We start from the raw sequence: 22,216 nt of genomic DNA, 5'->3' as shown, positions 1-22,216 counted from the left end.
GTTAACAAGGCTGTCTAAACAAGAAGCATGCTTTCACCAGATACTCTAACTGCTGATGCCTTGATCTTGGATTTCCTAGCCTCCAGATCTGTGAGAAATAAAAGTCTGTTTATATGGCACATATAGTTTATAGTATTTCTGTTGAAGCAGCCCAAACAGAAAAGACACTTCAGAAAGTAGTCTTTCTGTACCATGATCTTTCAAAGGCACTACTTTAGGGGAGCATTTTGTTAATTTGATTGGTCTCTACTCTGCCTCTTCCTCTTTAATTCTCTGACTTAACCAAAGCATTTTCCTTACCCTAACTAAGGCTTTCTTCCCACCCACCACTGTCTTCTTTTTCTTCTCTCCTATCAACTTCAAAGATGCACATCACAGCCTAACGACCCATGTACCCCACACACAGGTCTCCTATTTAGAATGCCCTCCTCATTCAGTTTGAATTCTACCTGTCCTGTGAGTCAGTGCCTTTAACTGAAGTGAAAGAACCCAATTCATTGCAGTTAAGATTAATAGTTTCATAAAATAAAAAGATAATAACTAGAAAATGAAATATAAAAAAATATATAGCTAACTTTTATATTATTAGATTCAACGCATCACAAACTAGTCAACTATGAAAGTTTCTAAATGCTTCATCTTAGTATCTGAATTTATCACAGACAGCTAACAATTTGCTGCTGCTGCTAAGTCACTTCAGTCATGCCGACTCTGTGCGACCCCATAGATGGCAGCCCACCAGGCTCTTCTATCCCTGGGATTCTCCAGGCAAGAACACTGGAGTGGGTTGCCATTTCCTTCTCCAATGCGTGAAGTGAAAAGTGAAAGTGTAGTCACTCAGTCATGTCCCACTCTTAGCGACCCCATGGACTGCAGCCCATCAGGCTCCTCCGTCCATGGGATTTTCCAGCCAAGAGTACTCGAGTGGGGTGCCATTGCCTTCTCCAGCTAACAATTTGAGGACTATGCTAATCCATTAACTGCACTTGGAGTAGGACTATTCTATGTCACATTTCAAACCATTTCTTGAATGAATTTTCTAAGTCTCTCATAATGATTTTAACCTATATAGAGCTCTCCCTGGCTCAATCTCTTTATTATCTGCAGATGTAGAGTAATACTGTAATGTACCTTGAATTTTTTTTTTTTTTACTTTGGTTCAAGTTCAGTTCAGTTCAGTTGCTTAGTCGTGTCCGACTCTTCATAACCCCATGGACTGCAGCACACCAGGTTTCCCTGTCCATCACCAATTCCCAGAGTTTACTCGAACTCATGTCCATCGAGTCAGTGATGCCATCCAACCATCTCATCCTCTGTCATCCCCTTCTCCTCCTGCCTTCAATCTTGCCCCACATCAGGGTCTTTTCCAATGAGTCAGTCCTTTGCATCAGGTGGCCAAAGTATTGGAGTCTCACCTTCAACATCAGTCCTTCCAATGAACACCCAGGACTGATCTCCTTTAGGATGGACTGGTTGGATCTCCGTGCAGTTCAAGGGACTCTCAAGAGTCTTCTCCAACACCACAGTTCAAAAGCATCAATTCTTCAGTGCTCAGCTTTCTTTATAGTCCAACTCTCATATCAATACACGACTACTGGAAAAACCATAGCCTTGACTAGACAGACCTTTGTTGGCAAAGTAATGTCTCTGCTTTTTAATATGCTATCTAGGTTGGTCATAACTTTCTTTCTAAGGAGTAAGCTTCTTTTAATTTCATGGCTGCAATCACCATCTGCACTGATTTTGGAGCCCCCCAAAATAAAGTCAGCCACTGTTTCCACTGTTTCTCCATCTATTTGCCATAAAGTGATGGGACCAGAGCCATGATCTTTGTTTTCTGAATGTTGAGCTTTCAGCCAACTTTTTCACTCTCCCTTTTCACTTTCATTAAGAGGCTTTTTAGTTCTTCACTTTCTGCCATAACTTTGGTTCAAAGGTGCTAATTTTATAAACAACAAAACTCATAAAAAATGCCATTTAATCAAATATTTCATGAGGGCCAATAAATGCAATGTATTTTTATCTATTTGCTAGTTCAAAGCTGAACAATAATAGTTGTCTGCCTCCAGACACTTTATAATCTGGGAAGGGAGAAAAAATAAGTATATAACTAAGGACAAAACAAAGAAGTTTCTGATGAGTATCATAAGAAAAATACAAAGACAGTTAAATAAAATTTCAGAGGTGAAAAAGGTGCTTCCATTAGGGGAATAAGGAGAAGTATTATGGGAAAATGTCATTTGAACTAGAGATTGAAGGATAGATGGGGTTTTGCAGGTGCAGAGGGAGGTAATGAGGATTTCCAATAAGCAAAATGACCACAAAGATGCAAATATGAAAAACTGAAAAGTACTTGGAGAATTAAATGTTATTCAATATATCTGAAAGGGGGAGTAGGAAAAGGTAAAATGAGAAAGGCATTTGAAGTCTATTTGTGGAGAACTGGGGAAATTTTGCATAAGGAAACCAGTGGTGGTTTTTAAGCAGGCAAATAACAAGATCAAAGCAATGTTTTAAGAGTTTCTAAGGACTGACGTAGTATCACTAAAAGGTAATAAAAGTCTAAGTAATCTATTTCCCCTTTAGTCTCTCGGTTTGAAAGTGTTAGTTGCTCAGTTCTATCTGACTCTTTGTGACACTATGAACTATAGCCCCCCATGTTCCTTTGTGCATGGGATTTCCCAAGCAAGAATACTGGTGTGAATAGCCATTTCCTTCTCCAGTGTATCTTCCAGATCCAGGGATTGAACACGGATTTTCTGCGTTGCAGGTAGATTCGTTAGTGTCTGAGCCACAAGGGAATGACACTTTTAGTGTGAGCAATTTACATTTAAATATTCCCACTCCAGTATTCTTGCCTAGAAAATCCTGTGCATAGAGGATCCTGGCAGGCTGTGGTCCATGGTGTAGCAAAGAATCGGACATGACTTAATGACTGAGCACATGTGCATGCTCAAACAGCTTGTGGTTCACAGACCAGTGTTCCAAGGCATCTATTCCTGATGTCTGCAATCATTTTATGCTACATGATAAGAGCATTCATTCACACCTGGGTGTTTTAGTATACTTGGTAAACCCTAAATGACTTAAGGTAAAAATTGAAGGATAAAAAATTTGATGTCTCATATTAATCAGGAAGTCACATGTGCCTCTGAAGTATTTCAGTCAATTAACTTAAATACTTCTCTCATATCTAAAGAATACTATGCTGTAAGCTATTTCTAAATTCTCCAAATTTTTATCCTCAATGTCCTACAGTTTATTCACCTCAACATTTGCCTCATTGGGTTCTCTGCCCATCACTTCCTTATCCTCCAAAATATGCCCAATGACCTTTGAAATGTTCCTGTAAGAAAAGACATTTACTCCTTGGAAGGAAAGTTATGACCAACCTAGATAGCATATTCAAAAGCAGAGACATTACTTTGCCAACAAAGGTCCATCTAGTCAAGGCTATGGTTTTTCCTGTGGTCATGTATGGATGTGAGAGTTGGACTGTGAAGAAGGCTGAGCGCTGAAGAATTGATGCTTTCGAGCTGTGGTGTTGGAGAAGACTCTTGAGAGTCCCTTGGACTGCAAGGAGATCCACCCAGTCCATTCTGAAGGAGATCAGCCCTGGAATTTCTTTGGAGGGAATGATGCTGAAGCTGAAACTCCAGTATTTGGCCACCTCATGCGAAGAGTTGACTCATTGGAAAAGACTTTGATGCTGGGAGGGATTGGGGGCAAGAGGAGAAGGGGACAACAGAGGATGAGGTGGCTGGATGGCATCACTGATTCGAAGGACATGAGTCAGTGAACTCCGGGAGTTGGTGATGGACAGGGAGGCCTGGCGTGCTGCGATTTGTGGGGTCGCAAAGAGTCAGACACGACTGAGCGACTGAACTGAACTGAACTGAAGAATCTTTTGTGACACATCGTATCTTATTTCTCCTCAAACTGTGCCTTCTGGAAACTTTTGGAATCCATATTTCAGATGGGCTAGTGATTTGTAAACAATAGGGCCTCAGAGTAATAGTCACTTCTCTTTACTGATTCCTCAGAGAATATGCAATAGGTTAACTTTTAATGAACCATTGGCTTGGAGGAGAACTTCCCTAATGCTACAGAGGCCAAATCCCAGAAGAATCTGTGGGAAAGAAAGTGCAATCTTAATTTTTGTGCAGCAATAAATTCTTTATCCATCTGAAGACAAGAAGATATAATTATTTAGACAGGTCCCTAGAGATTCAATGTATATCAACACCTTTATCTTTTGAGCACAGCAGAGAGTCCTGACACCTCTTTGTCAGTCCCTTTTATTCTATGATTTCTTTATTGTTGATTTATTAATGTTTCTGATTTGGAGTAGTTTTGAAAAGATTCATATTATTAAATGAAGGAATTTTAATTCCTTCCACCCATCATTATAGAAGACTTCGTAGAGCACTGGTGTGGAGAATAGGTGGGGAAAAATTCCTTCTGAAAATTGTGTGTTTGTGCCCATAATATAAACCCTCACAATTTTTAGGACTCACATCCCTGCATATTGCCACACACAAAATATTTCAGGGAATTTATATTCTTGTCATAGTTTTCATGAGAATGTAGGATGAAAGACGTTTACTTGTGACCAAGAAAGCTTTTGATTTCTCTCATATAGTGGAAATTGTTTACTTCAAATGAGTATATAAAGAATCAGTTCAGTCACTCAGTCGTGTCTGACTCTTTGTGACCCCATGGTCAAAATAATAAAGAAACCTAATCCCAGAATTTTGTGGAAAAAAAATACTTAAAAATATAAAGTCTCATACCTAGGTTTATTTTACAAACTTCCATCTAGGTGAAAGATTAAGCGAAAATGTCAAGCCACTGCTTTCTACAGAAGACATTGCAACATTACAATATTAAAAGTCAATGTCAGTAAGTAATATCATGGTCTTAAATTTTTATGGTGCTTAAGCAGAAATGCAAAAGTATTGACTTTAAAATGATTTCTAACAAGTTGGTAAAACATAGTCACTTGTTTCACTGTTGAATGGTATGTTAAGTAGCACATTTAACTGAAAGATAAATAGTAAAATTAAAGCCTTTACTGAGTCTGTTGCCCCACGAAATGGGTTTAGGGAAAGAAACTAGTACATTTATTAAGAGCAAATATGGGGCTTCCCTGGTGGCAGACAGTGAAGAATCTACCTGCAATTCAGGAGACCCAGGTTCAATCCCTGGGTCAGGAAGATCCCCTGAAGAAGGGAATGGTAACCCACTCCAGTATTCTTGCCTGGAGAATCCCATGGACAGAGGAGCCTGGAGGGCTACAGTCCATGGGGTTGCAAAGAGTTGGACACTACTAAGCAACTAACACTTTCTGATATATGCTATCAAATCTATGAGAAACTATTATAGATCATGCTTTCCCCAAAGAATAATAAGCTTACAAAATGAGTTTAAAGTTTTTTAGTGATATCATAGTAAGGAAAAATTTAGAGGCAAGCAAAAGCTTTTTTCTGTGAAGCCAGCTATCTACTGTGCCCCAATTTGTATTTGTCTTCTCTTAATTCTTAAATAGGAACACATTTGAAGGTAGTCCTAACTAATATGTGTCTGTTGATGTTGCAGGTTACTGATCCAGTGAACATGAACATCTCTGAGCCAGATTCCCACTTTGTCTTTGTAAGAGAATTTATACTCCTAGGTTTTTCTTATGAGTGGAAGATTCAGAGCCTCCTCTTCTCACTCTTCCTTACAATATATGCTCTGACCATAACAGGGAATGGGGCCATTATTTGTGCTTTATGGTGTGACCAGCGACTCCACATCCCCATGTACATATTCCTGGGGAATTTCTCCTTCCTAGAGATCTGGTATGTCTCTTCTACAGTCCCCGAGATGTTGGTCAACTTCCTCTCACATAAAAAGACCATCTCCTTTGTTGGATGTTTCCTACAATTTTATTTCTTTTCTTCCTTGGGAGCAACTGAATGCTTGCATTTGACCGTTATGGCTTTTGATCGGTACCTTGCTATCTGCCGTCCCTTGCACTACCCTAATATCATGACTGGGCATCTCTGTACCAAACTGGTCCTTATCTGCTGGGTCTGTGGATTTCTGTGGTTCCTGGTCCCCATTGTTCTCATTTCTCAGATGCCTTTCTGTGGACCAAACATCATTGACCATGTTGTGTGTGACCCAGGGCCACTGTTTGCATTGGCATGTGTCTCTGCCCCCAAAACCCAACTGCTTTGCTACAGTCTAAGCTCAATAGTTATCTTTGGTAACTTCCTCTTCATCCTTGGGTCCTATACTCTTGTCCTAACAGCTGTGTTGCCTATGCCTTCAGCTACTGGGAGACAGAAAGCCTTCTCCACCTGTGGGTCTCATTTGGCTGTGGTATCCCTGTTCTATGGCTCTCTCATGGTAATGTATGTGAGCCCAGGACTTGGACATTCTGCTAGGATGCAGAAAGTCACAACTTTATTCTATGCTATGGTGACCCCATTCTTCAACCCCCTCATTTATAGCCTCCGGAATAAGGAAATAAAGACTGCCCTGAGAAAGGTTCTGGGGAGTTTCAACATAATGTAAGACATTCTAGATGATCTGTCCATTATCAGGTCAGTATAGTCTAACATAAAACAACCAGAATTATATTGTTATCTAATTTTTAAAAATGGGTCTAGTGATAATAATTTATATTAGCCTATGAAATTAATCATTTATACATTATAATCATAAAGTGCTAACATTATTCAGATAAGTAGAAGTGTTGGGTTATTATGTGGACTGCATATTAAATGAACATTATTCAGATAAGTAGAAGTGTTGGGTTATTATGTGGACTGCATATTAAATGAGAAATGTACACATATGGGTGTTTTCTTGATAGTTCATGTGATTCATCTGGGATAAAAATTTTTATACTCTTTTTGGAATTTTAGATTATTAATTCTAGGGTCAACAAAATTATAATTATGTCATTTTTATCTTTATTCAGCTAGTTGTAAATAAAAGAAGGAAATATATTCTTTTCTGATTGTGGTTCCTATCATTTTTTACTTTATTATTTTGTGATAGCCATTCATAGTAAATAAGCCCTTAAAAGCAATCATCCAAAAATTCTGTTGGACAATAAAAGTCAAGCTAGCCTAATGACATCCAGACATAATTTGCTTCCTCTACACACTACCCTTTTCTAAACCTTTAAAGGGTGGTTCTAATTCCATATATAACAGTATCTATCAAAGTATTCAGAAAGGGAGTGTTATCAGTAATAATATTTTCACCAAAATGAAGTGTCACTAAAAATTTGATTGGTTCAATAATGGGGTTTTAGGAAATAGAACCTCTCCTCTTAAAAACTGGAGAGGGAAATGATCTTGTGGAAAAATCACTTTTATTTAAAAGAAAAATGACAGTTCATTGTTACTTGTTGCTGAAACAGTGTTAAAATAACATTAAGGAAAAATTTTAAAGAAGAAAAGCATCCAGAATTCAATTCATATAATACAACAACAATATTTTTATTTTCATTTATATGTATGTTTTATTTAATATAAAGTCTCAGTTGTTCCTTTATTATAGCAAGCCTTTATAATTATTTTTTAGGAACTATAATATTCCATTCAAGTAATGTGGTATGGGTTTCAGATTTTTATGTGGTGAAGTGAAATTTTCCTAGAAAGAGGATTGTCCTTCCAAGTAGCTTGATGTTAACTTGTGAAGCATATCAGCGCAGTTCAGTCACCCAGTTGTGTTTGATTCTTTGTGACCCCATGAACTGCAGCACTCCAGGCTTCCCTGTCCATCACCAACTCCCAGAGTTTACTCAAACTCATGTCCATTGAGTCGGTGATGCCATCCTCCCATCTCATCCTCTATCATCCCTTTCTCCTCCCGCCTTCAATCTTTCCCAGCATCAGGGTCTTTTCCAGTGAGTCAGTTCTTTGCATCAGGTAGCCAAAGGATTGGAGTTTCAGCTTCAACATCAGTCCTTCCAGTGAATATTCAGGACTGATTTCCTTTAGGATGGACTGGTTGGATCTCCTTGCATTCCAAGGGACTCTCAAGAGTCTTCTCCAACACCACAGTTCAAAAGCATCAATTCTTTGGCACTCAGCAGTGAAGGGTATAAGAAAAGAGATTAGGAAAAAAATGAATGTTACCAATATATATTAATGACTGCTTACAGAATTAGTGCTCAGAGAATCAGACTCTCCTTCCATTCATTACCAGTCCTTTCCTTGAACAGTCTTTCCACTCTTTTAATGTTAAAAATAGTACCTCAGGGGCTTCCCTGGCAATCTAGTGGTTAAGAATCCACCTTGCAATGCAAGGGACACTGGTTTGATCTCTGGTCTGGGAAGATCCCACATGCCACAAAACAACTAAGCCTGTGTGCCACAACTACTGGGCCTGCACTCTGGAGCCCAGGAACCACAGCTACTGAATGCACTCACCTTAACCACCGAAGCCCACTTGCCTGAAGCCCATGTTCTGCAACAAGAGAAGCCACCACTATGAGAAGCCCGCCCACTGTAATAAGCCTCACTTGCTGCAACGAGATAAAGCCCACATGCAGCAACAAAGACACAGCACAGACAAAAATAAAATAAATAAATAAATATATATATTTTTTAAATTATCACAATAAAATCTTTAAAATATTTGTCATGATGAAAAATTGCAAATCTGTATTAGGATTCATTTAGTCCAACAACAAACCTGCTCCAGAAAATCTAGGATATAAGAATGTTTTGTGCATGTAGCAATTTCTCTTGTAGAGTTTTTCTCTTAGAACAGTTTTCTGGGAAAGAGATGAATGACTTGGTTCAAAGTAAAGTAAAGTTGCTCAGTCGTGTCAGACTCTTTGCGACCCCATGGATGGTAACCTATCAGGCTCTTCTGTACATGGGATTTTCCAGGCAAGAGTAGTGGAATGGGTTGCCATTTCCTTCTTCAGGGTGTCTTCCCAACCCAGGGATCAAACCCGGGTCTCCAGCTTTGCAGGCAGACACTTTACCGTCTGAGCCACCAGGGAAGCACTTGGTTCAAAAGATAGGAAGAAACTGTGAGTTTTGAAACAGATATCCTGGGTAAGACAATTATTTTCCTTTTGATTTAAGAACTTGCTAAGCTCCTTAGTCAATCTTACTTTCAAACCTCTGCCATATATCTCTCACTTATCTTAGTCCATGGAAGAATTTTTCTAATTCTATACCCCTTTCCAGGGTACACAACATTTAAATATTCTGAGATTAGATAAGCACGGGGCTCAAGAAGAAGGGATTGATGACCTGTTGACTAGGCAAGAAATGCTTCAACCATATTGTCAGACTCTCTGCCTTGGGTTAGTAAATTAATACGTTGTGCATCCTCTGGTTTTCAGTGATCCCTTCTTAAAACCCAAAATACTATGATATTTTCACAACCAATTCCATAGCATAACATTACAACTTGTATAGGATATGTTTTAAAGGCCTAAATGCATTCCCAAAGAAAGAGGTGAAGAGAGAAAAAGCACAAGGAATAGCAGTAAGAAGATAGTGTTCTGTTTGTTTGTTTGTCTCTTGGTAGTTAGTCTTTCAAAAGAACACAGAAAGGTGGTATTTAAGACATCCAGGTGGCCAAGAGGCACATGAAAAGATGCTCAACATCACTAACTATTAGAGAAAGGCAAATCAAAACTACAATGAGGTATCACTTCACACCAGTCAGAAGGGCCATTAAAAATATACAAACAATAAATGTGGGATGGGATATGGAGAAAAGGGAACCTTCTTACACTGTTGGTGGAAATGTGGATTGGTGCAGCCATTCTGGAGAATAGTATGGAGATTCCTTTATAAACTGAAAATAGAGCAATATAATCATGTTGGAGTCTTCTCCAACACCATAGTTCAAAAGCATCAATTCTTTGGTTCTCAGCCTTCTTTGTGGTACAACTTTCACATCCATACATGACTACTGGAAAAACCATATCTTTGACTATCCAGACCTTTGTTGGCAAAGTAATGTCTCTGTTCCTTAATATGCTGTATAGGTTTGTCATAGCTTTTCCTCCAAGGAGTAAGTGTGTTTTAATTTCATGGCTGCAGTCACAATTTGCAGTGATTTTGGAGCTAAAAAAAAATAAAGTCTGTGATTGTTTCCATTTTTTCCCCATCTAATTGCCATGAAGTAATGGGACCAGATGCCATGATCTTCGTTTTTTGAACGTTGAGTTTTAAGCCAGCTTTTCACTCTCCTCTTTCACTTTCACCAAGAGGCTCTTTAGTTCCTCTTCACTTTCTGCCACAAGGGTGGTGTTCTGCCTATCTGAAATATTGATATTTCTCCCAGCAATCTTGATTCCAGCTTGTGCTTCATCCAGCCCAGCATTTCGCATGATGTACTCTTCATATAAGTTAAATAAACAGGGTGACAATACACAGCCTTGATGCACTCCTTTCCCAATTTGGAAACAGTTCATTGTTGCATGTCTGGCTCTAACTATTGCATCTTGATTTGCTTACAGATTTTTCAGGACTCAGGTAATGTAGTCTGGTATTCCCATCTCTTTAAGCATTTTCCACAGTTTCTTGTGACCCATCCAATCAAAGGCTTTGGCATAATCAATAAAGCAGAACTAGACATTGTTCTGGAATTCTCTTGCTTTTTCTATGATCCAAAGGATGTTGACAATTTGATCTCTGGTTCCTCTGCCTTTTCTAAGTCCAGCTTGAACATCTGGAGGTTCTCGGTTCATGTACTGTTGAAGTCCTGCTTGGAGAATTTTGAGCATTGCTTTGCTAGCCTGTAAGATGAAAGCAATTGTGCAGTAGTTTGAGCATTCTTCGGCATTGCCTTTCTTTGGGAATAGAATGAAAGCTGATCTTTTCCAGTCCTGTGACCACTGTTGAGTTTTCCAAATTTGCTGGCATATTGAGTGCAGCACTTTCACAGCATCATCTTTTAGGATTTGAAATAGCTCACCTGGAATTCCATCACTCCCACTAGCTTTGTTTATAGTGATGCTTCTTAAGGCTCACTTGACTTTGCACTCCAGGATGTCTGTCTCTAGGTGAATGATCACACCATCGTGATTATCTGGTCATAAAGATCTTTTTTGTATAGTTCTTCTGTGTATTTTTGCCACCTCTTCTTAGCATTAGCATCTTCTGCTTCTGTTAGGCCCATACCATGTCTGTCCTTTATTATGCCCATCCTCGCGTGAAATGTTCCCTTGGTATCTCTAATTTTCTTGAAGAGATCTCTAGTCTTTCCCATTCTATTGTTTTCCTCTATTTCTTTGCATTGATCACTGAGGAAGGCTTTCTTATCTCTTCTTGCTATTCTTTGGAACTCTGCATTCAGATGCTTATATCTTTCCTTTTCTCCTTTGCCATTTGCTTCTCTTCTTTTCTCAGCTATTTGTAAGGCCTCCTCAGACAATTATTTGCCTTTTTGCATTTCTTTTTCTTAGAGATGGTCTTGATCACTGCCTCTTGTACAATGTCACAAATCTTTGTCCATTGTTCTTCAGGCACTCTATCAGATCTAATTGCTTTAATTTATTTGTCACTTCCACTGTATAATCATAAGGGATTTGATTTAGGCCATACCTGAATGATCTAGTGGTTTTCCCTACTTTCTTCAGTTTAAGTCTGAATTTGGCAATAAGAAGTTTATGATCTGAGCCACAGTCAGCTCCCAGTCTTGTTTTCTTGTTTTTGCTATATACATGCAGGTATGTATGTGTGTATATATATATCTTTAGATAATAAGGTGATTTTGAAGATATATATATATATATATATATCTGAAAATGGCAGCTGAGTTTTGCAACAGGAAAGAGGCCACCCATATTCCACATTATTTTTGATGGACCAGATTGTGCCACACAATGGCCCCTGTATACCAGCGAGGCTGTAACATTTGATTTTTTAACCTGGGCACATTGCCTCCATAAGAGAATGGAGATTGTGATAGGCAGGAATATAAGAAAAATGGGTAGTAAGTATGCATTAACACACTCAACCACACATGTACTGAACATAAAATTAAAAAATGAATATAGGGGTGGAAATAGCCTATTTTCTCAATGCTGCCACTTATGAAAGTCAATAGTCAAGCAAATCTTCATATAAAAGGAACAGCAAGAAAGACAGTGGCTGGAAGAGCTAGTGGCCAGAAAAGTTTTGAAGGATAAAAATTTTAATTAAAACAAAAAAATGAGGCACTATAGAACCTATGATTTTAACCAAAATTCATGAAGCTGTGTGGAAAAAAATATACATAGCTTTGTGTTCCTGGTCCTCAACCAGCAAAAGCACTTCAAAAAGCTAATGCTTGGTACAATACATGAGAGAAATATTTTAATATATCCATAATCAAAGTTATGAAATCATTAGTCTAAAAACAGACCAAAAAAATCAAAAAAGAGTTTCAGTCAAAAAATTTCAATCAAGTCAGTGAAAGTCACTCAGTCATGTCTGATTCTTTGCAACCCCATGGATCCATGGAATTCTCTAGGCCAGAATATTGGAGTGGGTAGCCTTTCCCTTCTCCAGGGAATCTTCCCAATCCAGGGATCAAACCCAGGTCTCCCACATTGCAGGCAGATTCTTTACCAACTGAGCCACAAGGGAAGCCAGAGAATACTGGAGTGGGTAGCCTCTCCCTTTCTCCAGTGGATCTTCCTGACCCAGAAATCAAACCTGGGTCTCCTACATTATAGACAGATTCTCTACCAACTGAGCTATCAGGGAAGCCCCTCAATCAAGTCAAGCATGATGTAAATGAAAGGAAGAAGGGGAGGAGGGGCCATCTCTCTTTGGATGCTAAGTTACCAAAACTCAGCCCTAGTTCTGATTTCATGACCTCCTCCCAGAAGTATCTCAATAGCCCATATCCTCTGGAAAAGGAATACCATTCATATAGAAATGTACCATTCCTTTCTTCTTCTTCTTCTCTGCACTGCAAACCTCACTTTGAAGATAAAGTTCTCTCCAGCAAAATTATGGGCCCATCTTCAAGCTGCCTCATACAAAGGGGCTTAATATTAAGACATTGGGAGGACTCAGAGTATAGGGATAAAAATGGAGAAGATGGTGTGTTGCTATGAATAGAAGAAATAAAACTGTCCAGGAAAATGGAGAAGCATCTTGTTCTTTGGACACGGTGCAAAAGCAGTGAAAACAGAAATCCCCAAATCAGACTGGAAAAGAGAACATCATGAAATAGAAAAAATTGTTAAGAAGAAAAAGAGAAAAATTCGTGTAGATTTGGGGAAAATGAGAGGTTAATGGAGTACCCTCCTCTTTGCCCTGACATTTCCCATCTCCAGTTGAACTCCAGGTGACACCCCTGTGGGGTAATACACCAGGGAATAGCCATGGAAATAGAATGACTCAACATGAAATGTGTTGAGGAATGTTCACAATGAAGCTGATGGTTTTACAAGGTCAAGTTACCTGGGTGCATATTCCCCAGGCCTTTCTCCTCGTGCCTCCTCTAAACTTTTTATTCAAGTGTGAGAAATATACAACAGTGTGCTTGAGGAAAGGTAGCTTCAAAGCTTCCAGAGCCAGCACTTTTGTGATCATCCAAGCATGTTATCCTCATGGGGAACTCAAGAAAAAGACAGAAAAGTCTGTATCTTTTCCTATCAAATCCTCTTTGCCCAGTCAATCTCAATCCCTCTCAGGAGAGTGGCACCCTTCATTGCAGTTAACTGACATCTGTTCTCCCAGAGCAGCCATCTGATCTCCTGCCTTTTTCTATTTTCTCTGGCACCTAGATGAGGGACACGTGATTATGGCCCATTTCTTAGTGAGGAAATGGAGTTCTTCCTATGGAGGAGGATAAGTAAGCAATGAGAAAGAGTCAGTGGGAGCTCCTACCTCCGTACTGTATTCTGAGCACAAAAGTATCAAAGTTTCATTTTCCTTCAACTGCCCTTTAGATTTTCCCATTCACCTTATTACTTTCTATACTTTATATTTTACCTGAAATAACTTTTGTGATTCTCTTTATAAACTCAAAAAAAAACTCAAAAGGAGAACTCACTTGAAATATTCCCTTAGTGTTGCATGAGGATTTCTGTTGTGGAAAGACCACCAAATTTAGAGGTAGAAAACCTGGACCGTAGTTAAAACTCTGTCACTTTTACCTCTCTAAGAGTCTTTAACACCCAGCTGCCTCATCAGTAGAATAAGGAGAGTAATATGGGTTCATGTATATTACGTGGCTAAGAATCAAACCAGGCCTGAGTGCCAGAAAATCTGGTTCCCACCTTGGAGAAACCTTTTCCAGTTGGCAAGGGTCTAAGGCAATGCCTGCCTGAGAGGGAATTTGGTGTTGAGCAGGAGAGGATGGATGCTATGGCCACGAGCATGGAGAGTAGCAGACCACCCTCTGTGTGCTCAACTGCCAGGCCCTGGAAAGTTCCTGGTACAATCTGGGGTTAAGACTCACCACCTACCACTTGGTGGCCAAGCCTAAGACTGCTCACCTCCTGCTGCTATTTCTGTAACCTACTGCCGGTGGCAGCTGCACAGGTACCACCACCTTACCCTGTGGCTGCAGAAGAAGGACTACTTCAATTTGTCCCAAGGAAGGGTGGGTGGAGTGGAATGTTTCTGTGAGCAGCTCTGGGAGAGGCTAAGGAAAGCTGGGTGAGAGAGGGGATTAGGGGATGTAAAAGAGAGATTCAGCCATGCTGAGAGTAATAATTCTCAGTTAGGGCCTGTATGCTATCACATCCCTGGAGGACATGATCAGAAAGACAATCTATAAGCAATGCTTAGTTCAAGCTTATTTTCCACACTAAAAATTACAGATGAAGAAACCAAATCCCAATGGAATAACATATTAGAAAGCACTTGGAAACAAAAAAAAAAAAAAAAAACCAGTTCTGATAGCTGCTAGTCCTCTCAACACAAGTCATTCTGTTGTTTGACAGGGAGAATATACAAAACTATGTTATAAAATCTACATTTTTCATAATAAATTCATTCTGCCTAATGAAAGGAATGTATTTACTTGTCTGGTTAAAAAGAAAAAAATATATATATATACATAAAAATATACATATTCTAGCAGAATGGAGCAAGAATCAATGAGATATTTGTCAGTGTTCTACAGCTAGATTGAAATCATGTTTGCAATTCACCAAAACTCCAAAAATTCATAGTTTCCCTAACTCATGAGACTCTCACAATATCAATATTATATGAGTCAGAATATCTTCAATGTTATATTACAAATGGAAAATCTAAGTACATAAAGTTTAGGGATTTATCATCCAGGCATAGCCAGTGTATCATTAAAGTTTAGATCTGGCCCCAGTTCCTTAAGTCACACTCCAGTATTCTAAGTTCTCTACACAACTGTCTTCCAGTGATTGTTAACCTATGACAACTTAGCTTGCTGCTGCTGCTAAGTCGCTTCAGTCGTGTCCGACTCTGTGCGATCCCATAGACAGCAGCCCACAAGGCTCCCCCATCCCTGGGATTCTCCAGGCAAGAACACTGGAGTGGGTTGCCATATCCTTCACCAATGCACAAAAGTGAAAAGGAAAGTGAAGTCGCTCAGTCGTGTCCGACTCTTCGTGACCCCATGGGCTACAGCCTACCAGGCTCTTCCATCCATGGGATTTTCCAGGGAAGAATACTGGAGTGGGTTGCCATTGCCCTCTCCGACTTAGCTTGCTACAAATTTAAAAGAGTTAAACATCTTAAAAATACATAGACATATGATCTAGTCCCAAAAATATTTTCTAAAGAAAAAGAAAGTAGATTCCCAGAAAATTACATAAAATAAGTCTTCCCAAAGAGAAGGATAAAATACATTGTTTAAAATGGAAAATCATGCACCCATTAAAAATCATGCTTAAGGAATATTTAGTTCTTTGGAAAAAGAAAAAAACTCAAGACATGATACTAAACAAAAATATTGACAAACCACATGTGCTATAAATCCAATTTTTTAAAAGTTGCATATGTACCTAATATGAAATATGTAGAAAGAGAAAAAAGACTAGAAATGTCCCTTCATGGATGATTTAAACTTTTTATATATTTCAGTTTTGTTCATCTTCTGAAATAACGTGTTACTTTCAAAATAATAAAAATAAAATAATTCTATTTCAAAAGCAACAGCCTTTAGTGTAGACCAGTTTAAGTAGTTCTCTACTTTGTGGTGGCACAATGGGAGCTTTAGAGAAAGCATGAATGCTAAAATTTGGATAAATGGAGAAAACAGAATGAAAAGTCACCCAAAACAATCTATGTCAAAGACCATCTGTCATATAAATGAACCAAAGATGCCTTCTATATATTGACTTGGTTGTTTACTTCACAGCAAGTTGAATTCTGTTAACTCAAATACCCACCAGGGCCAAAAATTGAACATGTCCAGTTGTTTCATATGTAGCCCAAATATGCAGCTTTTTGGGCTTCCCCTGTGGCTCAGCAATAAAGAATTCATTTGCAATGCAGGAGATGCAGGAGACAGCTTGGATCCCTGGGTTAGAAAGATCCCCTGGAGGAGGACATGGGAACCTACTCAATATTCTTGCCTGAAAAATCCCATGAACAGAGGAACCTGGCAGGCTACAGTCCATGGAATTGCAAAGAGTTGGACATGACTGAAGAGACCAAGCATGGCACAGCGTGCAGATTTTTAGCTATTTAGGGCCTGTCTGCTTTGCATATACCAGGAAACTGTGCCCACCTCTGCCGACCGCAGATAAAATAAAGATTCCAAGTTACTCCTGCCCTTCAGAGTTTTTGGCACGGAGTCCTCAGCCTCAGCAGGCTGACATCACCTCAACAAGTAAACTTTCTCTCTCTTCTCCTTTCTCCTAGGCGTTCCTTATCCCTCCTCCCCTTCTTACTAGCTCCCAAGTCTACAGCCTCTGGAAGGTCTCCTGCTGTGAGGGATTTCCTGCATGCAAATCTGTCAAAGCAGTGTCCCCAAATAAAACTGTGTGTGCTACTGCCACCTCTTTCCTTGTTCAGACCTGAAGTTCTTCTGATCCCCCTACTCATGCCTTGTAGAATCGTCTTTGACCAAAACTGAGGAGCCACTCAGTTTTTGGCTCAGAGAGCAAGTTCCACACACTTTTTTTCAGGAAACAAAAATGCCAGTTTCTTCAATTAATAGAATTAGACTATCTGTTTTCCCAAGGCATAACCCAAGGACTTTGCTGGCCAAACCACTGTCCAGAATTCTCTTTTCTCCTCCCTTTGTCTGCTGTCAACTAATGACCATTAAAATACACCATTCATTTTTATCAATATAAATGAAAGCCTCAAGTTCTCATTAACCTTAATATTTCTCATTACATTTTTTTTAATGTCATTGATGTTGCCTGGATAGGTTTTCTTTTCTTTTCTTTTTGTTTTTGATACATCTTAAATGCATATAACCAAATTTCAATACTGAAAGACATTTGCTGCTGAAGCTTAAACCCCCTCTACCACTTTCCCTGCTTTTATCTGATGAAATCCATGCTAGAAAGTAGTCTTCTGATAGAAAACAGCACTAGGTAGGATTCTGTTACAAAATTATTCTCCACATTGGATTGCAATGTGTCTCACTATAGATTTAACTATTTATTTTTAATTTTCTACTTTGAGAGATAGATGGGACAGATTGGATTGTTCTATTAAATGGTCATCTTTCCTCTGTCTGAATGGAATCTTGTTCTCCAATTTAAAATTTCAATTCCTTCCACTGTTACTCATACGTCATACTTCTAAGGATCTCTAAGTTGTTTTCTACAAATTTACTGCAGTTTGCCCATGGTCTTCTTAAATTATGAGACCCAGAACTTGTGAAGAGCTCTATATCTGATATATACAGATAAAATCAAACAGGATTAGATCTTTACCTTCATTTGAATATTTCAATATCATGTTATTAGTTGTGGCGACCATAGTGTTGATTTCAATGTCTATTTTTCTCTGGCTGAAGTAATATTGAAAGGACAGATCACAAAACAAGTGGAGTAATATTTACAGTCAAGTATCACTTCATGGCAAATAGATGGGGAAACAGTGGCTGACTTTATTTTTGGGGGCTCCAAAATCACTGCAGATAGTGATTGCAGCCATGAAATTAAAAGAAGCTTACTCCTTGGAAGGAAAGTTATGACCAACCTAGATAGCATATTCAAAAGCAGAGACATTACTTTGCCAACAAAGGTCCGTCTAGTCAAGGCTATGGTTTTTCCAGTAGTCATGTATGGATGTGAGAGTTGGACTGTGAAAAAAGCTGAACACCGAAGAATTGATGCTTTTGAACTGTGGTGTTGGAAAAGATTCTTGAGAGTCCCTTGAACTGCAAGGAGATCAAACCAGTCAATCCTAAAGGAAATCAGTCCTGAGTATTCATTGGAAGGACTGATGCTGAAGCTGAAACTCCAATATTTTGGCCACCTGATGGGAAGAGCTGACTCATTGGAAAAGACCCTGATGCTGGGAAAGATTGAGGGCAGGAGGAGAAGGGGACGACAGAGGATGAGATGGTTGGATGGCATCACGGACTCAGTGGACATAGGTTTGGGTGGACTCTGGGAGTTGGTGATGGACAGGGAGGCCTGTGTGCTGTGGTTCATGGGGTCACAAAGAGTTGGACACAGATGAGCGACTGAACTGAACTGAAAGAGGGGACACTTGTGCGCATGCTAAGTAGCTACAGTCCAATTCTTTGTGATCCTATGGACTATAGTCTGCCAGGTTCCTCTATCCATGGGATTCTCCAGGCAAGAATACTGGAGTGGGTTGCCATGCCCTCCTCCAGGAGATCTTCCCCACCCAAGGGTCAAACCCATGTCTCCTATGTCTCCTGCATTGGCAGGTATATTCTTTACCACTAGTGCCACTTGGGAAGCCTGGGACACTTGTTACTGATCCCAAAATCTAAACATTACCATAGCATACTTGGGGTTGGTTCAGGTGTAGAATTGTGGAAAGAAGGGAACAGATGGAGCAAAATTTTGAAGTGTTTTGTAAATTCTTTGCAATAATTAACTTCTGTCCTTATATCCTTTGACTTTGTAGAACTCTTGCCTTTACATTCTCATTCCTAAAGCCAATATCACCTCTATTGTGCAGAAGCATAGCTATACTACTATAAAAATATATACAGATGCTGCTGGTTGTATTTAATGCTCTGATTCAAGGCTTAAAGCCAACTTATTCTTCAACTTGGACTTCAGGCCTGCCTCATCATCTTTCCCTTTTCCCCTAAAGGCTAAACCAGCAGTTTCTTAGATCTGTCCAAAATGTTCTCATTGTTGTCCCTAGATGAAGCCACTGGGAGAAGTTTGGTGATCTCAGAGAGTCAGACACAATCTTCATATATTTATTGAAAAGCATGCTATGAGCAGGATTTCAGTAGTAAGGCCTGACTGCACACCTGGAGTACATTGGATCATCTCCTCCCAAGGCAGAGTGTTTTGAACAAAATAGCCATGTCTCAGGATGTGTTTGCTACTAATACACAAAGGCTGTATTAGTAGAGAAAAGGGTGTGATTGTTTCTTCTTAAATCAGGAAAGACCACATTGCCATTTATAACCACATGGAATCACCTTTTCAAATTGTTTAAATAGTATGGTTATTCTGTGGGCTTCGAATAATTACTACATTTAATAATATTACATTCCAACACTCACCTCCCCCACCCCACTCCATTAAGAAGATACTCAGATGCCAGTTTGAATTTGTTGTGCATTTCCTTCTGCTGAAATGAGAGAACAAGGAGACTGAGGCTGACTGCATACTCCAGGAGAGAGAAATATTGGAGTCTGCCTCTACCAGATACTATAATTCTCACACAAAAACTTCAGATAAGATACAATTCAAAATTTTTTATAATGTCTTTTTCACTTTTCTCTAATCCTGTATTGTAGTTTCTTCATATAAAAATGTAAACTAGAATAGCTTGCATATGATTGGTTAGATTCTCAACTGTATAACATAGCATCTAGTATCAAAACTGATTTAATTAAATGTTAGGTTATATGTGTGTTATTTATAAGTAAATATATTTAAGAAAAATAATATCTCACTTAAGTTGAGATGTTAACTGAACCACAGAACCACATAGGCCAGGAATAAATTGTAGAATGACCACTTTATTCTATACTTTAGTACTTATTCAAGTCACATGTACCAGATTTCTTGACCTTGAATATGAGACAGAAGAAAATATCAGACAGTAAGAAAAGTACATTTTTCTATTAAAGTGCTTTGGCTAACCACATGGGGAAAAAAAATCAGTTAGACTATATACATTTTCTTTAAGAGGGAGAAATATAAAACAGTTCACTTACCCATCGTAAAGCAACTATACTCAAATTAAAATTAATTCTAAAAATAATAGAAATTTTTAAAAGGAATGAATAAGGAAACTATTGATTGAAAGATGTGTCAGACATAGGAACCAGTAACAAAATGTGAACTTTATTTGGCTCCTACTTCTTTCACTTTCACTTTCAAACAAACTGAAGAACTCCTTTCTTTCCAGTGGTTAGGACTCCATGGTTGGGGAACTAAGATCCCACAAGCTGAGTGGGCATGACCAAAAAGCAAACAAACAAACAAATAAATTGTAAAACAAAACAAGTCTGATGGACAGGGAGGGCTGGCGTGCTGCGATTCACGGGGTTGCAAAGAGTCAGACACGACTGAGCGACTGATCTGATCTGATCTGATCTGATAAAATTAAGGAATTATTAATTTTTGGATTATATAGAGATATTTTGATTATAGTTTTAAAAATTTTCCAGGGTTACATGCTGAAATATTTTGTAATGAAATCATACGTTTGGTATCTGCTTTGAAATAATATGGGAGATGTAGAAGTAGGTGGAGTTACAGCAAGTTTGCCCATGAATAATTGTTAAAGCTATGTGATAAATGTGTAGGGATTCACTATACTCTTCTGTTTGCTTTTGTATATCCTCCATAATCGAAAGTAGAAAAAAAATTATTCTTATTAAACTTTGCTTCCCATTCTCTGGGGAAAAAGGAAAAAAAAAAAAAAGCCTCTGAATGGCAAGGAGTATCTACCTTGGTTTATGTATTGCTGAGGACACAGACAAAGGAAGACATTAAATGGACCATGACAGGCATGATGATCATGAAGATGAGGCCATAATTAGCCCCCACACTCCAAGTTCCTTGTTTCTTCCCAGTGTCACACTGGGTCAAAGAATGCTAAAAATCTTTAAGTAATCTAAAATCATGTTGCTCGCTGAATTGATGTAAAGCAGTTCAGAAATATCTTAACGAGAAAACTTCTGTAGAGTCATTTGAAAGATAATAATGTCTTCCTATTGCAATTTTAGGAGAAAAAAATGAAAAGTCCAGGAGGAAATAATCACTCTGACCCTGTGAGTGAATTCATTCTCCTTGGATTCCCTTGTACCTGGGAGGTTCAGATCTTCCTCTTCTCACTCTTCTCTGTGATCTATGTGTTGACACTAACTGGAAATTTGTGCATTATCTGTGCAGTGTGGTGGGACCACCATCTCCACACCCCCATGTACATCCTGCTGGCCAATTTTTTCCTTCCTGGAGGTGTGGTATGTCACTTCTACTGTCCCCAGTATGCTAGCCAACTTTGTCTCTGAGACCAAGACCATCTCCTTCTCTGGCTGCTTCCTCCAGTTCTACTTCTTCTCCACAGGTGGTGCCAAGACCTTCTTCCTGTCTGCCATGGCCTCTGACAGGTACCTTGCCATCTTCAGGCCCCTTCACTACCCCACTATCATGCCAGTGCAACGTTGCATCAGAATGGGAGCCTGATGCTGGGTCTGTGGCTTTTCCTGTTTTCTCCTCCCAGTTTATCTCATCTCCCAGCTTCCTTTTTGTGGCCCCAATACTATCGATCACTTCCTATGTGACCCAGGACCCCTTATAAAGCTGCCTTGTGTGCCAGCCCCTGCCACTGAAATCATTTGTGCCACTTTTAACTCAGTCATCATTTTCTCTACCTTAGTCTTCATTACCAGCTCCTACACCCTGGTTATCAGAGCTGTGTTTAGGGTGCCCTCAGCAGAAGGCTGACGTAAGGCCTTCTCTACATGTGGATCCCATCTGGCTGTGATGTCCCTGTTTTATGGCTCCATCATGATTATATATGTGAGTCCAACAGCAGGCAATTCAGCAGAGATGCAAAAATATGTGACTTTGCCCTATATTGTGTTAACTCCGTTATTCAATCCTTTGATCTATAGTCTCTGA

General features: G+C 39.1%; 1 protein-coding gene and 1 pseudogene across 1 annotated transcript; both read left to right on the top strand.

Moving 5' to 3' along the window:
- The first annotated feature begins 5,577 nt into the window (after nt 1–5,577).
- LOC113899431 (olfactory receptor 11H12-like) lies at nt 5,578–6,564 on the top strand. The gene has a single exon (XM_027552791.1). The coding sequence runs from the start codon at nt 5,578–5,580 to the stop codon at nt 6,562–6,564; it is 987 nt and encodes a 328-aa protein (XP_027408592.1).
- Nucleotides 6,565–21,327: 14,763 nt separating this feature from the next.
- Nucleotides 21,328–22,216, top strand: LOC113899588 (annotated as a pseudogene).

This window comes from Bos indicus x Bos taurus, chromosome 10 (assembly GCF_003369695.1).
Source record: "Bos indicus x Bos taurus breed Angus x Brahman F1 hybrid chromosome 10, Bos_hybrid_MaternalHap_v2.0, whole genome shotgun sequence".
Lineage (NCBI taxonomy): Eukaryota > Metazoa > Chordata > Mammalia > Artiodactyla > Bovidae > Bos > Bos indicus x Bos taurus.
The sequence above is the reverse complement of the archived record's forward strand: the minus strand, read 5'-3'. Positions and strand labels throughout refer to the sequence as shown.

Excerpts from the sequence above, each read along its gene's own strand:
- LOC113899431 (XM_027552791.1), top strand. The coding sequence starts at position 5,578 with ATGTGTCTGTTGATGTTGCAGGTTACTGATCCAGTGAACATGAACATC.